Genomic DNA, 15,927 nt, shown 5'->3' with positions numbered 1-15,927 from the left:
CCCCTGTCATATTGGAATGAAAGTGTAGGCAACACCTTTTTCATAACCTCTAGATGGCATACTAGAATGAAAGTGTACAACTTTTTCATAACCTTTAGGGGGCGGTGGCATAGTGGAATAAAAGTGTACGGCTTTATCATATATTTATAAAATGTGAAAGTATTTCTCATTTTCTCCTATACCTATGTATAATGTGCACTATTGACAAGTTCAGGGGGGGTAAATAAATGCGCATTATACACGTGAAATTACGGTACGTATGTATGCATGTATGTATAGTATGTATGTGACAGGTGATGTTTACAGATGTTACACAGATGTTTACGTTATGTATGCAAGCGTGAATGAACAACAGATTTTTACATTACAGTATGTGTATATGTGAATCGACATGCAGAGCGTGACATGGTGTGTGTATGTGAAGGGACAACGAAGTATTCATAATATGCATATGTGTGAATGGACAAATTGATGTTTAAAGTAAGTGTATATGTGAATGATAGACATGCTTAAATTCTGTGCGTATGTAAACAGTGTTTACATTCTGTGTCTATGCGAAATGGAAGATGGACGCTCACATTGTGAACACGTGATATTACAGACTGATGTTTACATTATGTGTGTATGTGAAAAGACAGAAATTATTCATTACGTTTGTATGTGAATGGTCAGATTGATATTAATGTGTAAGTGAAAGGAGATACACTGTTTGTGTGAGAATGGACAGACATATGTTCTCTTTATGTGCGTATGCAGAAAGGAAAGATATAGGTATGTGTGTACGTAAATGGACATGTTTAGTGTTAATCTGAACGGACCAATAAATGTTTACATTTGCAGAGTATGGATAGATAGATGTTTATATAAAATAACACATAAATACAGCATACTCGCGGTTTGGTACCAGCGGATTCACCTATTCGCAGATTTTTTTTTCAAATTATTTCAAAAATGTTTCAATTTTCATTTTTTTTCATCTTTCTTATTGTTTTCTTTTTTGTTTGTTGCAGGAAACCAATCACGTTCATTCCCGCTTATTCACAATTTTGGGGAGTTTAAAAATAAATAAATACAAATTGTCGCTGCAATTAGAATGGGTTTCAATTATTTGCAGATTTTTGCTATTTGCGGTCCAGCCTTGTCCCCAACCCCTGCGAATAGTCCACTCTACATGAAATCAAATCAAATCTGTAAATGTGTGTAGTGTGACTGCAAAACAACCTGTGACTTGTGGACTGCAGGGTATGGTGTTGCAGACTTGTTCCTGTTCGGGTTTGATGTTGACGTCACAGTTTTGGCTGTGCTTTTTGTCCGCTGTTAGACACCGTACCTCCCTCATCTGTAGGCCCTTTCCGCAAGAGCGTGAGCACTGAGACCAAAAAACATAATTGTTAATAATGCTAATGTTGTACATTAACTGTCATCATAGCCTTTGTGTCTCACCGCGCTCCACTCTGTTGTGAACCACTGCGGATGGCAGTCTCCCATGTCACACTGCTGCACGGCGGCCGGTTTATCCATTTGAGCACATTCAGAGGAGGGCACCACTGTAAAGTCATTGCCCATCTTCTGGACACAAATGAAGTCCCGTCGCTGGGTTCCGTTCCCGCACAGAACATTGCACTGCAACAGGAACAGCACTTGGTCGTAACACAAGATACAGTGGGTACGGAAAGTTTTCAGACCCCCTTAAAATTTTCACTCTTTGTTATACTGCAGCCATTTGTTAAAATTATTTAGGTTCAGTTTTTTCCTCATTAATGTACACACAGCACCCCATATTGACCGAAAAATTGTTGAAATTTTTGCTGATTTATTAAAAAAAGAAAAACTGAAATATCACACAGCCATAAGTATTCAGACCCTTTGCTGTGACACTCATATATTTAACTCAGGTACTGTCCATTTCTTCTGATCATCCTTAAAATAGTTCTCCACCTTCATTGGAGTCCAGCTGTGTTTGATTATACTGCCAAACTCAGGAATTGGGGGAGAAGAGCCTTGGTGAGAGAGGTAATAAGAAACCAAAGATCACTGTGGCTGAGCTCCAGAGATGCAGTCGGGAGATGGGAGAACGTTCTAGAAAGTCAACCATCACTGCAGCCCTCCACCAGTCGAGGCTATATGGCACAGTGGCCCAACGGAGGCCTCTCCTCAGTGCAAGACACATGAAATCCTGCATGGAGTTCGGTTAAAAAAAAAAACAAAAAAAAAACAACTGAAGGACGGAAAACCGTGTCTATATGTGGATAATTTCACCTAAAAAATCTCAAATGTCATGAATGTTGTCGCTCCTATTAAAACTAAGACAATCTTGAGGCGACCTAGAACACCGTGGAGGAGTACAATGATGGTAAAGACCTCTAATCAAATCAAAGTGTAGGAAAGCAGAACGTAAGTGGAGAAGAACTGAACTCCAAATTGACTACGACCTGTACAGACAAAGTCTTTGTAATTTTAACCAAGTGTTAGTCAGGGCTAGACAGCAGCACTTTTCTGAAATCATCAGTAAGAACTTCAACAATACTCGCACTCTGTTTGCTGCAGTTGACAAGCTCATAAAATCCCCCCCCACCGACCCCCACCCCAGGAATCAGACAGCTCCAGAACTCCTAACAGCAGATAAAAGCAATGAATTTGCTTGTTATTTTAGTGAAAAAACACAATCCATCAGGTTAAATATTAGCACAAATCAGCAAAATGATAAAATAATACTACATCTGAAGCCACCAAGGAAAAACTCCATTGCCATGTCAGGATTTGATACAGTTGATCAAAAAACTGTAGAGAAAACGGTTCAGCAGCTGAAACCATATACGAACTGTCTCGACTCAATACCATCTGACTTTTTCAAAGCTATTGCGAAGTCTGTGCTAGCTGATTTGCAACGCTGGACGCTATAGACCCATCTCAAATCTACCTTTCATAGCCAAGATTGTTGAGAAAGTTATTTTTAATCAACTCAGCAATTTCTTGAACTTAAATGGACTTTTTGCTAAATTTCAATCAGGTTTCCGAACTCATCACAGTACGGAATCCACTCTTATCAAAGTGCTAAATGATATAAGGTTGAATACTGACTCGGGAAAGGTGTCAATTCTGGTCCTGTTGGACCTCAGTGCGGCTTTTGATACGGTAGATCATAATATACTGCCGAACAGGTTGGAAACGCGGGTAGGACTAAATTGAACAGTCCTGAAATGGTTCAGGTCCTACCTGGAGGAAAGGAGTTATTTTGTAACCATTGGAAGTGTTCAATCTCATCGAATGGCAATGACCTATGGGGTCCCTCAAGGGTCAGTTCTTGGACCCCTCCTGTTCAGCCTGTATACGCTACCCTTCGGTCAAATTCTTCAGAACTTTAATTTTGACTATCATAGCTATGCAGACAACACACATTTATATCTAGCAGTGTCTCCAGATGACTACAGTTTAATTGAGGTGTTGTGTCACTGCCTAAAAGAGATAAATAACTGGATGAGCCAAATTTTTCTTCAATTAAACCACAACAAAACTGAGAAAATTGTTTTTGACAATAAAGAAAAGACAATTGCTGTTAGTAAATACCTGGAGTCACTCGCTTTAAAACCCAAGAAAAAGACCAAGTCCGAAACCTTGGTGTTCTGATAGATACCGACCTGACTTTCAACAGTCATATCAAATCAATTACTAAAACTGCCTTCTACCATCTGAAGAACATATGCAGCGTGAAGGCTTGCATGTGTCAAGCAGACCAGGAGAAGCACATCCATGCTTTTATCTCAAGAAGATTTGACTATTGTAATGGTCTTCTGACTGGACTACCTAAAAAGAGCATTAAACCGCTGCAGCTCATTCAGAATGATGCAGCTCGGATTCTGACCAGAAGTTCTACTACTGGTCTATAAATCACTAAACTGTTTAGGTCCTGAATACATGAATGAAATGCTAATGGGTTGGATCGGTCACGCATTCACGGCAGACAACAAGGCACTCTAAAGTGGCCATGCCAGCGGACGATCTGAGGAGAAGATACATTTGTATTGTTTAATGAAAATTTCATCGAAACAAAGTGGATTAAATTAACAGGTTAAACCTACTGTACATTAACTAATAATATTTGTGGTACCATATTTGATTTAGAAAGTTCATTCAGTCAGTGGTACACCTCAACGTGTGCACCACTTTTTTCATAGCGTTCAAGCCCACGTTTTACGCATGCCTGACCAACATCAGACAACATTTTGGGTAACCACTGAAAACATGCTTTTCTGATGTGTTCTTCAAGCGTTGGGAGATCCTGAGGCCTACCTCGTATTCTGTGTCCCTGAACTGTCAGCTGTAGTCAACATTAAGCAAGTAATCTTCCAACAAGATAGCACCACAGGGCATTATTCGTGCGAGGCTCGTACGTTCTTGGATGAGCTGTTCCCAGATCGGAGGATTGGTCAGCATGGTCCCATGGAATGGGCTCCACATTCACCTGATCTTACACCATGTGATTTCTTTCTTGTGGGGTTACATCAAGTCGAAAGCCTATGGAACAAGGCCTCCGGATCTCCCAATGCTTGAAGAACGCATGAGAAACGCATGTCGAGGTGTCCCAACAACTTATGGATGAACATTCCCAATCAAAGATGGTACCACAAATATTCTCATTTAATGTTCAATTTTACCCTGCGAATTTCATCCATATTTTCTCAAATAAACTTCCAATCAACAATACCAAACCACAAGTGAATTCACTTTACAGGGTCTTTAAGCGACTGGGAACTCTTTTAAATTGTGAAAAGAAATGCATAATTTGTCTACTTTAAATAAGGTTAATAAATTCAGGTCACACAGTATATTCTGCATTCTTACCTGTGTCCATGGGCCACTGTACCACATGGTGATCGACACACAGGGACCCCCGTTGCAAGCCTTCAGCTCAGCCGGTTTTTCCCCGATACAGTCCCCAGCTCCCGCGCCCTCTCGGACGCCACCACGCGTCAGACACACCACCTCCCTCTTCTGCACGCCAGGGCCACATTGCGCTGAGCACTGGACAAAGTAGAGCAGAGAGCATGTTTAGGAAAACTGTGAAGAGCATTTCTTGGCGTCATATATGGGCGGTACACTCACAGTGCCGGACCAAGCGGACGAGTACCAGTTGGTCACGCAAGGACCCATGTTGCATTCCTCGCTGCTGAGTGGGCGAACCCTGGAGCTGCACTCCATGTCGTTCACCACGCTGCCCTGATCGCTCACGCAACGCACGCTCCTCGTCCTCTTTCCCACGCCGCAGTCCACTGAGCACTGTATGCACATGCAATGAATAAACTCTGCGTCCTTGTGCTTTATTTGGCGTAATAATTAAATAAACTGTAATGTTTATTTTGGTAGGGAACCCAAAATGAAACATTTTTATGATTTCTTTTATCACTTTTTAGACACAATATCCGTCACAAAAGATAGTACTGTAGAACCATGTGATTTATACCATTCACTCAGAAATGAAATAAAAAATAATTCTAACCAATATACTGTACAGTTTGAAAAAAAACTGCCTAACAAGATGCAATATGTCTAGTGTGTACACTGTAAAGTATATATATTTTAAATCTATTAGCTCCTTTTGTTTCTTGACTTCCTTATTATGATATTATAACAAATACATACGCCGGTGTGGGATCAAAGGAGTTCTTATCTTAGTGAGGCATGCAAGGTCCAATTTAAACATTTAAACACCCACTTACAGAAAGTTCCCAAATATGGCCATTAGGCTGATAAAGTGCTGAAGTAATTGAATGCAAGGGAAAACAGTGACAGTTCCTTTTAAGAGTGACAAGCTAGAACCAAAAGTAATTGAGGACACAAACATGATTTTACCGTGCTCCAGTCGGAGCCGACCTCCCAGTGGGAGCACAGCGGCAGCTGGCAGGCCTGTGCGGACTCTGGCGGGGTGAGGTTGGCACAACGCTGGGGGTGGACCATGGTGGAGCGGTTGCCAAAACTCTGCCTGCATTGGAGCTGACGCTGTTGCACGCCGGGCCCGCACGACACGCTGCACTCCGACCAAGCGCTCGCCTCCCAGCTAACACGACAAGACAGAGAGCGCGGACATGGGGCTTCGTCACTAAAACACAACACAACTTGAAAATCAAAACAATATATCAGGCCGCGGACCCCAAAATGTTTTATTCCATCTACAGTACCTGTACAAAATATAATATTTATTTTGAATATTTAAACATTTTAATATTATTTTTCCACCATCAATATCTAATTTGTCAATTATGTATGTATGTAAGCATGTATGTACGCACATACGTACAGTATGTAATATAATGTCTGTCTGTCTGTAGTCATTTGTGTATTTATTTATGTTAATGTTTATTTTGTTTAAGGAATTGAAAAATATTACATCCCATTATTTGACTATACTGAATACATTTTATATTTGATAAACTGTATTTTTAAATTGTCTATATTTCTATATTTAATTTTGTAAATTGATATTTGTGATATTTGTTGTTGAATACTACTACTACTACTACTAATAATAATAATGATACTACTACTACTACTACTAATAATAGTATTTATTATTATTATGATAGATTTTACATTTTCCAAATTAGAAACCATGTATTACCATCATTTATATTTTTTATATTTGATTGTTTTTATATAACCTATATTAAAAAATATATATTTTTATATTGTATTATTATTTTAGAATTCCATTCCTCACAATGGTGGACAGGCGTGGACATTGCAAGGCTCCTCCTCTGGTACAGGTTTAGCTGCAGAGTCACATTTCCTCTCGTGGACTTCCTCATCGGTATGGCGGTCGACGCAGAGGACATCTCGGTATTGATGACCTTTGATGAGTGGGGGGTTGGGGGAGGGGGGTGGAGAGTCACGTTGTTGTACTTGCACACAGCGGCCACACGAGGGAAATATCACACCATTTGAAATGAGGCTCAAATCCAGCACTGTGCAAAAGTATTGGGTCTCCATTAGATCTGTTGTTTTTAAGAGGCCATGGCGATGCTCGGATCAGAGTTTAGGGGTGCTAAGCTCCTGGCCAGGCAAGCTAAATGCCGCTGTTTTGTACAATTAGTGTAATTTTATTGCCACATTTAGAAAAGAGAACCATAACACTTTTTGGGAACGTCTGTGACTAAACTGTCAAATCTGACAGAGGCTTTGAAAATACAAGACCATTTGAATGCAAACAGGAATGAATTAGATTTTTACTTTTTAATGGCTTGTATACAAATAGTAGGGTCTTATCAGGTGTGAAATTGAACAACCATTGAAATCTTTTGTTATCAGCTTATTTCTGAAAATGTGTCCACCCCATTGCTATGTATCAGTGGGTTTAGTTTATATAATAAGTGTAGTTGAGTTGAGTTTTGTCAGAAGCACAGACTGTTAGCTGGTGGTGGCGTATTTGTGTTTGGTTATTTGTATGTCCATGTGCCACATACACATAGTGTCGCATATGAAGTGCTGCCACCACAGGTGAAAATGCTTTTATTGTCTTTATGGACGCTCTCTGTTTTTCCTCACACTTTCTGCTGCCACAAGTACAAGCTAGTCCCAAGGGTCAATGTCTGAAAACCGAACTTGACATTGGGTCAGCAACAAATGTGCGGGGTATATTGTCGTTCACTTTTCTCCGGGTACTCCGGTTTCCTCCCACATCCCAATAACATGCATGGTAATTCAACTGAAGACTCTAAAGTGCCCATAGGTGTGATGTGAGTGTGAATGGTTGTTTGTTCATGTACCCTGCACCAGTTCAGGTTGTATCCCGCGTCTCATCCAAAGATAGCTTTGGATAGGCTCCTGCATGCCCGCGCCCCTAGTGAGGATAAGCGGTACGGAAAATGAATCTATAAATATTTTCTATTACGTTTATCCTCAATAGTCACAGGTAAGCTGGAACCTATCCAAGACGACATTAGGCGAGAGGCAGGGTACATTCTGGAATGGTCACCAGTCAATTGCAGAGCACATATAGACACATGCAAGTGAGGAGGGCCACTCTGGGAAACAGTAACAAAGGGCGACTCCACACTAAATTACATTGTCAATCATTGGCGTTAGTACAGGGAATTTATGCTCCCTTGTGGAGTCGCCCTCTGGACTGGTCTTGAGAATTGCTCTCACGCTTTCTTGTCACTATGGCTCAATAGCCTATTCAAGTTTCACATCTCATCGTACCGCTGCAAATTTCAAGGTAATTTTGCTAACAATGGCTGGTTAATCCTTAATACCTTAGTGTTTTGTCTTCCGTGGAGTGTGATATACAGTATCAATGAGAACCCTTCGACATAGCACCTTGACGCCGACCAATAGGATTACGTCTTGCAACAGCGCCTTGCCTCTGTTGGTCGCCATTGTCAACATTTATTCGCGTGCACAAACCAAAGTTTACCAAAAGTGTAAAACATTAATCGACATAATGTTTACAAACAAACGTTAGTGCTAGCAATAGCTAGCTAGCTTGCTAGCCACATAACATTATGTTGCCTGCTTGTTAGCAGTATTAAAAGTACATGAACATCTCCTTGAAGAATGGACAACCCAAACCGTCCTCTCCGGAGCACCCAGGGATGACACAACATGTGTTTTCTTCTTTTTGTTCTTCCCCCCCCCCCCATCATAAACATTGCCGCAATCAAAACGAGCGCCATGGTAACGGTTGTATCTGGTGGCGAATGGTTGTTTGTTTGTATGTGCCCTGCGATTGGCTGGCAACCAGTTCAGGGTGTACCCCGCCTCCTGCCCGATGACAGCTGGGATAGGCTCCAGCAGGCCCGCGACCCTAGTGAGGAGAAGCGGCTCAGAAAATGGATGGATGGCAGTAGTCAGATGCAGAGCCATCATGAGGGACCAAATTTGTCTTGTAGTGTGATCAAGGCATTATCAGGCAAGTAACCGTATTTGGTCACGTGCACGTGTCATTGCATAACTAGACCAATCAGCAGAGTTGTGGAGCATGCCACACTTCCTTTTTCTTTTGAGGCAAATAAAAGGACTTTTTCCAATTGATATTCTAAAAGGTGATGTTAACTTCTACTGAATTTAATTTCTGTTGAAATACTTCTACTTTTTAAGCAATGCTATAATGACCATGTGCCACTAAAAGATTCCGCCAATTACTGAATTTGCATCTTCGTCCAGATTCCCCCTCCCCCCAAAAATATTACCATCTTTCTTCTACGACATCTGCTCTCAACTGTATGTGTTCTACTAGACTGCTTGTGGTGATCCAATACTTTTGCATGGTGCTGTATGTCACCATTAGGTTTGAATGGAAGCATCTGACCTTTGCCACAGGAAACCGAACACTGCGACATTGCGCCTCTCCTCCACACGAACGGCGGCTGAGTGTCCAGCGGCAAGTCGGTACGAGGCGGGATCCGAGCGTTACGATTGGGCGCCGAGGCCCGGGGTCGGGACCTCTCGGCGTTCCAGTGATAAGACAACGGGGGAGCAAATACAGAAGAGGAGGGGGGAAAAGAAGGCATGGAAAGAGGAGGGGCGCCAGGAGGAGACTCTTCTATTGACACAGTGAGAGGACCTGGGGGGAGGAGAACAAATAGGAAGGACATTAAGAAGCATCTGGAAGAATGAGACAATGCAGGAATGCTGGGATATGGAACGGGAAGAACGGAGTGTTGATCACATCATGATGAAGTCACAGTCTCATGACACTGCCCTTCCATGTAGGTCACGCACACATACATACACGTACACACACGCATGCACGCACACACACGCGCACACACATGATAACCCCCTTTTACTTGACCCATAACAACACCCACCCCGTTCCATTAACACATCAATCATCCCCCAAGGATGTGGCCAATACAAGAGGGGCGTGAGTCATTTCAATTCATTTTGTGTCTTCTGCAATTGTACCATGAAGTTTTGTTACAACTCTTCCTTGCATTACAATGTTGTCTTGAGATACAAGCTTAATTTGTTACATGATTATGCAAAATATTTGCTACAACTCAATGGTGCCACTTCTTCTGGTGGCCATACCTTGACCACCTGGGGGCAGTATATTAGACATACAAATATACACGGCCAGTCAAAACTCCTCAGTAGGCCACAGTAGTATTAGTCACTCTTCACCGAGGATAAAGAAAATGCCTGTGAGTATTGCTTTTTTTTACTATTGTATTATTCCAACTTTTTTGTCTACAAATAATAAAATAAAATAAAAAAACGTTATTCCCGTTATACACTGTAACTTCTCAAAGATAACTGCCACAAATGTTCCAGTTAATCACAGTTACATCAACTTTCTGGGCCTACTCACTGCGAAGTGGTGCCCTTGCTGGCTGCCTCTCCCTGGGCGTCTCTCCCTCCTTCTTCTCCACCGGGATGTAAAACTCATAGTCGATGCCTGGGTTTTGCTGATGGAAAATGATCTGCGCAAACACGAAGCAGGGCAATAGTTAGAATTGAAGCCGCTGTTACAGTACAATAGGCACAGTACAAGTGGGGACACATGCTGGACTTTGCAGAGGTTTAAATCAAATGTTATTTGGATGTTTTACTTTTATGACCTTGAACATTAGTTTCTTTTGACTCTAATGGCTATCTTTTGTCTTCTCTTTCCCCCGCTGCCAAGAGAGCATTTAACTACCAAGTACTTCTATGAGGAGATACTACAAGAAACTGTAATGACGTTATACAACTTCAGAGTTCAAAGTCCCTTCACTCCCCCCCGCTTCAAAAATATAAATTAAAGGTAGACTGTTTTGTTGTTTTTTTTTTCTTCTTTTTACACTTGTATGATAATTAAGGATGTTAGAAAGTGAGCTGATTGAGTCGCATCTGTGACACAAACGACTTTAAGAAAAAAACTCAAGACTTTTGAGTGTTCTATTGTTGTTTTACTAGTCTTAATCAGTACTGTAGTTAATTTATTTCTCAACTTGCATAAGAACAATTCAGAGGTTACCCAGCTTCCCAGAATGGATGTGCAGGACAAATTTGTATCACCTTTTATTCCTTAAAAAAATAGATATCATAAAATGACATATTTTCCTAAATAATACAACTTTATTCGTGTAAGTTTATGACTTTCTTCCTTTAAAAAAATACTTGAAATGTGAAATGTTTCTTGACTTTTCAAGACTTTTAAAATAAAATATATTTAAAAAAAAACCATTATTCTTATAAGATTCTTACTTTTCTAAAACAAATGACTTTTTTTTCATTTAAAAACGGACTTTTCCGTTAAAAAAAATAAATTGTACCTTAATTTCGAAAAACGTTATTAAAAGTTATATTTATACTTTCTTTCTACAACAATTTAACTTTTTGTCTTGCTATAAAAAAGGCTTATCTAAAAAAATATAGCACTCCCCCAAAATGTAACTTTTATCCTAAACAAAATTGACTTTATTGTTATATTATAAATTTTTATACAACTATTTGACTAAATGTCTCGCCACAAAAGATATGACCATTTTCTAAAAAAAGATCCCCAAACACACTGTTCTCATAATATTATGATTTGTTGTTCTAAAAATAATGGATTGCATTGACAGCACTGTGCTGCAAAAGTGCTAAAACACACTTGTAAATGGTTCCATCCACCTTGAAAAGATAAAAATATCTCACTGCTACAGATTGTGTGCATGCATGCAACGCGTGCATTCACGTGTGCATACTGTTACTGTTCAACAAGACATAATGGCCAAGGTCATCTAAACATAACTTTAGGGGGGCATTTTATGTGCTGTTTTTGATATTAAAAGTTGTCACTGACATGTCTGTGTGCATGTATGTGGAAAGGATTGGTGCAGGCATTCATGCTCCACTTTGGATGAATCCTAAGAAGAAGGTACTGATTTTCATTTGGATTGTGGAGAGTTTGTGTCTTTTCCAAGTGGCACCGCCCACACAGAGATGTTTAATTTTCATCCATCTGGAAATGTTTTCACTCATAAAATCACAGCAGCGACCCACAGTGCAACCCAATGAAGTTTTATTCACTTTAAGAGTTTTTGCACACAGCCTCTCATACAAAAGGCCACTTTTGGGGGTATATTATTTCATAGCATTACATATTTGTTAGAAGTTGGTTGATGATTGAACAAAGCGAACAAAAGAGGGGATTTCACTATGTGCGGTTGTTTCTCAGGAACACACAAACGTTTTATTTATCTATTTATGTATTTTACAATTCTATTAAAGTGTTCATACTGACAGTGGGGGTCCTAGCTTGAATGGTGCCCTGTGCGAAACCACCCCACCACCACTACCCAGTGATTTACATGTCAAGACGCCAATAAAAAACATTTCACGTATCATTTTTTGGGGCATGTTGCCACCCGCTTCCAGAAATGCCACCCTGTGCGGCCACACATGTGGCACATTCCAGAAACCTCCACTGCATACTGATGCTCTTGATGTGACAAAAGATTTTCATTGTGTGTCACACTTATACTCAAATGTAACTTGAGAAAATGCTTGACAGTCCTCGTTTTAAGCTATAGATATGTGTATAAATGTATTTATGATTACGAGAATTATTCCAAATATCTGCCTTTTTTACCCTTTTTAAAAGGGCCTAATTCTTTAAAAATGAAAAAAATGACTTTAAAAAACAAAATATGATTTTAATCTCGTAAATATTACTTTTTTAGACCTTTTTCTTTCCCAATAATTGATTGGTCTTTTTCCTAATTTGTTTCCTGCAAAATATGACTGTAAGATTGCAACTTTATAATATATATCTTTAGATTATAGCATTGATGTGCCAAGAAAATGACTATTTTTAAACCTCTTTTTTTAAAATGAACTTTTCTCAAATATGATTTTTTTCTCTGAAAAAAGTATAACTTTATAACTGAAAGATAACTTTATTTTGAAAAAAAATATTTTTTTTCTTCATAAAATGCGATACAATAATGCGATACAATAAAAGAGGTTAAGGGTTTTTCAAATGTGTAATATCTTAGATAACTTTTTCTTCAAAACAAAAGCCTTACATTTTTCTCTAAAAAATGTCATAATACTCTCATTTATTTTAAATACACTTGTGACTTTTTTCACACAATTTGATGAGTTTTTGGCAAAGATTTTGTTGCAATATTACGTTGGTTCTTAGATTATGACTTATATATTTTTTAAATTGAAAATGGAAAAAACTTAAAACATACATAACTTAAGACATCATAATATGAGGACTTATTTCTAAAAACATAAAAAGAGCATGATCACAATGATCTCTTATCATTTTGACAAATGTATTGTCTTAGTAATAGTAAAAACTACAATAGGAGTAATTGGTGTTTTTTCCCCCCAGTGTGGCTCTAACACTTTGTTAAGCAATTATGTTAAGCAATCCGAGCCATTTAAGAGGATGTGTGTGTCCTCTAGCTTGTGTGAGTGTTTTCTATTTTTACTACCTCCTGCCCTGAAGTCACTAGAAGGAAATCTGCTGATGAGTCCCATCTCTTTAATAAAATCTTAGCCTGAGGTTAGCTTTGTTATTAGCTGGTCTGCATAACTCAGTTTAAAGATATCATCTCTAATCCCGCTCAAATGCAAACACAATGTTGTCTGTCGCAAAGATCTTGACACACAGGAGGGGTAGCTTAGCCTGTGGCCATGCATGTTTTTTACAATGGCAAATTGTTTGTGTTGGTGACTCTTTTTCATTTAGAACATACTCACATAAAGCTGCAGCTGTGTTCTGGTGGGTCCAGGGGCCCTGAGGGACTCTCCTCTGTCTTCCTCACCCTCCGCCTGTGCTTTAGGTCGGGCGTACGTGAAGGTAGTACCGCCCGCCTGGTATTCCCCCGGAGGGTCTACGGCCCAGCGCCCGTTCACCACTGAAGCCCCCGTTCCGCTCCTCATGGCTGCAGGGTGGAGAGGTGTGTCAGATCCAGTAAAGCCCATTAGTCAAAATACACTTGAGCGGAGCCCCCCTCATTACCAAACACGGGCTGTCAAGACAAATACACACGCTCACTTCGCTTGGCCCTCAAACAATGTGAGCTTTATCTTCTCCCACTCTGTCAAGCCACATTTACAATCTCCAGCTAAATCTAGCAAACACCCCCTCGAGGGCCCAACTCACACTTTAAACAGCTATATTGCCGTTCGTCATTTGCGCCCCCGCGACACAAAACAGTGATGCCTTGAGATACAAGTGACCCGATTTACAACCCTTTCAAGATACGAGCCGTCGTTCGTCCGATTTTATGTTTTCTGGCAGTGAACTCAACTCAACTCACTTCAAAACAACATAACATAACAACACTCACATGCATATATATTCTTTATCCTCTGTGAAGAATGACTAATATTACTGCGGTTTGCTGAGAGGTTTTGACTGAAAAAGCCACCTATTCTCTGTTTTTTGTGCTCAGGCCAGAGCAATAACAGGATTACTTGTGTATGTTGAAGTGAGTTGAGAAGTTTAATTTCGACAAATGTAATCCTTCATTGCCATCTTGTGGCATACATATGCAACAAAGCCTTTTAGGGGTGGACGCCAATGACTTGTGGATTTTTACTACAAGCGCCGTTGCTCAGGCGCTCCCCCCCACAAATAGCGTAGGTTCGCCGTACAGTGTTACCTTGACTTATGAGTTTAATTCATTTTGTGACCGAGCTCGTAACTCAATTTTCTCATATAGCAAATATATTTTCCCCAATGGAATGAATTGAAATGCCATTAATCTGTGCCTGCCCCCCCAAAAGACCACATTTGTTGTTAGTAGGTTTTGTAAAGTAATTACTGTAATACTATAGTATTTGTGTGTTGCATGTGTCCCTTTAAGGGGTGTGGCCGAGAGAGTAACAGCAGGAGGCGGAGTCAGTCATTTTTTATTTGTATTGTATTGTTATTGTCCCGTTCCATAAATGGTTAAATTGGGGCATTTGTAAGTCAAGGTACCACTGTAAATACTGACAGTAATGCCCTTGCATGTGGGAAAGTAGCGGCACAGTCGTCGATGCACAAAGCTGTTGTCAGCCATAGCTCACACACCGACGACACACACGCCTCGCGAGCGGGCCCCACCTGTTAAAGACATATATCTAACACAGAAACTACAATACGTTCAGTGTTTTCTATCCATTTTTCGCTTGTATTTTTTAAAATGTTCAAATACACGACGAATGTGTTTAAAACGTTTTCATAAGTTTAAATGTGTTTAAAGCATGTGGGAGGGGTAAAACTTTTTATTATTTTTTTTTAATTATACGGTCTCTCTATTTTCTGGTTTCTCACTTATTGCAGGTCGGTCTGAAACATATCCCCGACGATAAACAGGGGTTGACTGTAAAGTATTTTTTTGAGCCGCTCACCCAGGTAGTTAGGACTGGCCCGTCTCTCTGTGATGTTAATGAAGGTCGCCCTGGCCGGGATGTCCAAGATCTTGTGGTAGCCAAGGGGAACGGTGACATTTTGGAAGCTGCCCGTCACCTTCTGACAGGAGGAGTCCCGCCCACCGCAAATGCCGCATTTATCAAGCACAGAGCCGGAGCCCAGGATGCCGTCGCAGCCTTCTGTCTGATAGCCAGGAGAGGATGGTTTATACACGAGGAGTTGGAGTGTCAAAAACAAAAACAAGGGGAGTATATGGGAACAAAAGGGATGCTAGGGATGAAGACTAATGGACATTCCGAGCTTGTAAACATTTCACATCCAAGAGTGCTGCCAGAAACCGAAAGGTTGAATGGGGGCGAAAGGTGGGTGACCGAATGTCCTCTTTTCCAAGAACATATCCACTTTGGGACTTACTTTTCATTGCGGCTTTCATTTCTCAATATCATTGGCAAGTTTTTTTTTTTTATATATTACATTCATTTTAATGTAGTCATTTGTTAGTATACAAGACAATCATTAAAGACCCTAAAGTGAATTCAAAGATTTGTTCCTAAATACAATTATACATGTTTGAAGACAAT

General features: G+C 40.1%; 1 protein-coding gene across 2 annotated transcripts in view; it reads right to left on the bottom strand.

Annotated features, from left to right (window-relative positions):
• The window catches only part of adamtsl4 (ADAMTS-like 4), a 63,895-nt gene that overhangs the window by 2,966 nt on the left and 45,002 nt on the right, over positions 1-15,927 (bottom strand). For both annotated transcript variants that reach the window (XM_061674208.1, XM_061674209.1), the window contains 10 exons: positions 15,325-15,529; positions 13,684-13,868; positions 10,310-10,421; positions 9,305-9,559; positions 6,716-6,845; positions 5,851-6,055; positions 5,104-5,277; positions 4,843-5,022; positions 1,444-1,623; positions 1,222-1,369 (listed from right to left, as the gene is read on the bottom strand). In XM_061674208.1, coding sequence (XP_061530192.1) covers positions 1,222-1,369; positions 1,444-1,623; positions 4,843-5,022; positions 5,104-5,277; positions 5,851-6,055; positions 6,716-6,845; positions 9,305-9,559; positions 10,310-10,421; positions 13,684-13,868; positions 15,325-15,529 — 1,774 coding nt within the window. The remainder of the gene's footprint in view (positions 1-1,221; positions 1,370-1,443; positions 1,624-4,842; positions 5,023-5,103; positions 5,278-5,850; positions 6,056-6,715; positions 6,846-9,304; positions 9,560-10,309; positions 10,422-13,683; positions 13,869-15,324; positions 15,530-15,927) is intronic.

Source organism: Phycodurus eques, chromosome 4 (genome assembly GCF_024500275.1).
Source record: "Phycodurus eques isolate BA_2022a chromosome 4, UOR_Pequ_1.1, whole genome shotgun sequence".
NCBI classification, from domain to species: domain Eukaryota; kingdom Metazoa; phylum Chordata; class Actinopteri; order Syngnathiformes; family Syngnathidae; genus Phycodurus; species Phycodurus eques.
The sequence above is the reverse complement of the archived record's forward strand: the minus strand, read 5'-3'. Positions and strand labels throughout refer to the sequence as shown.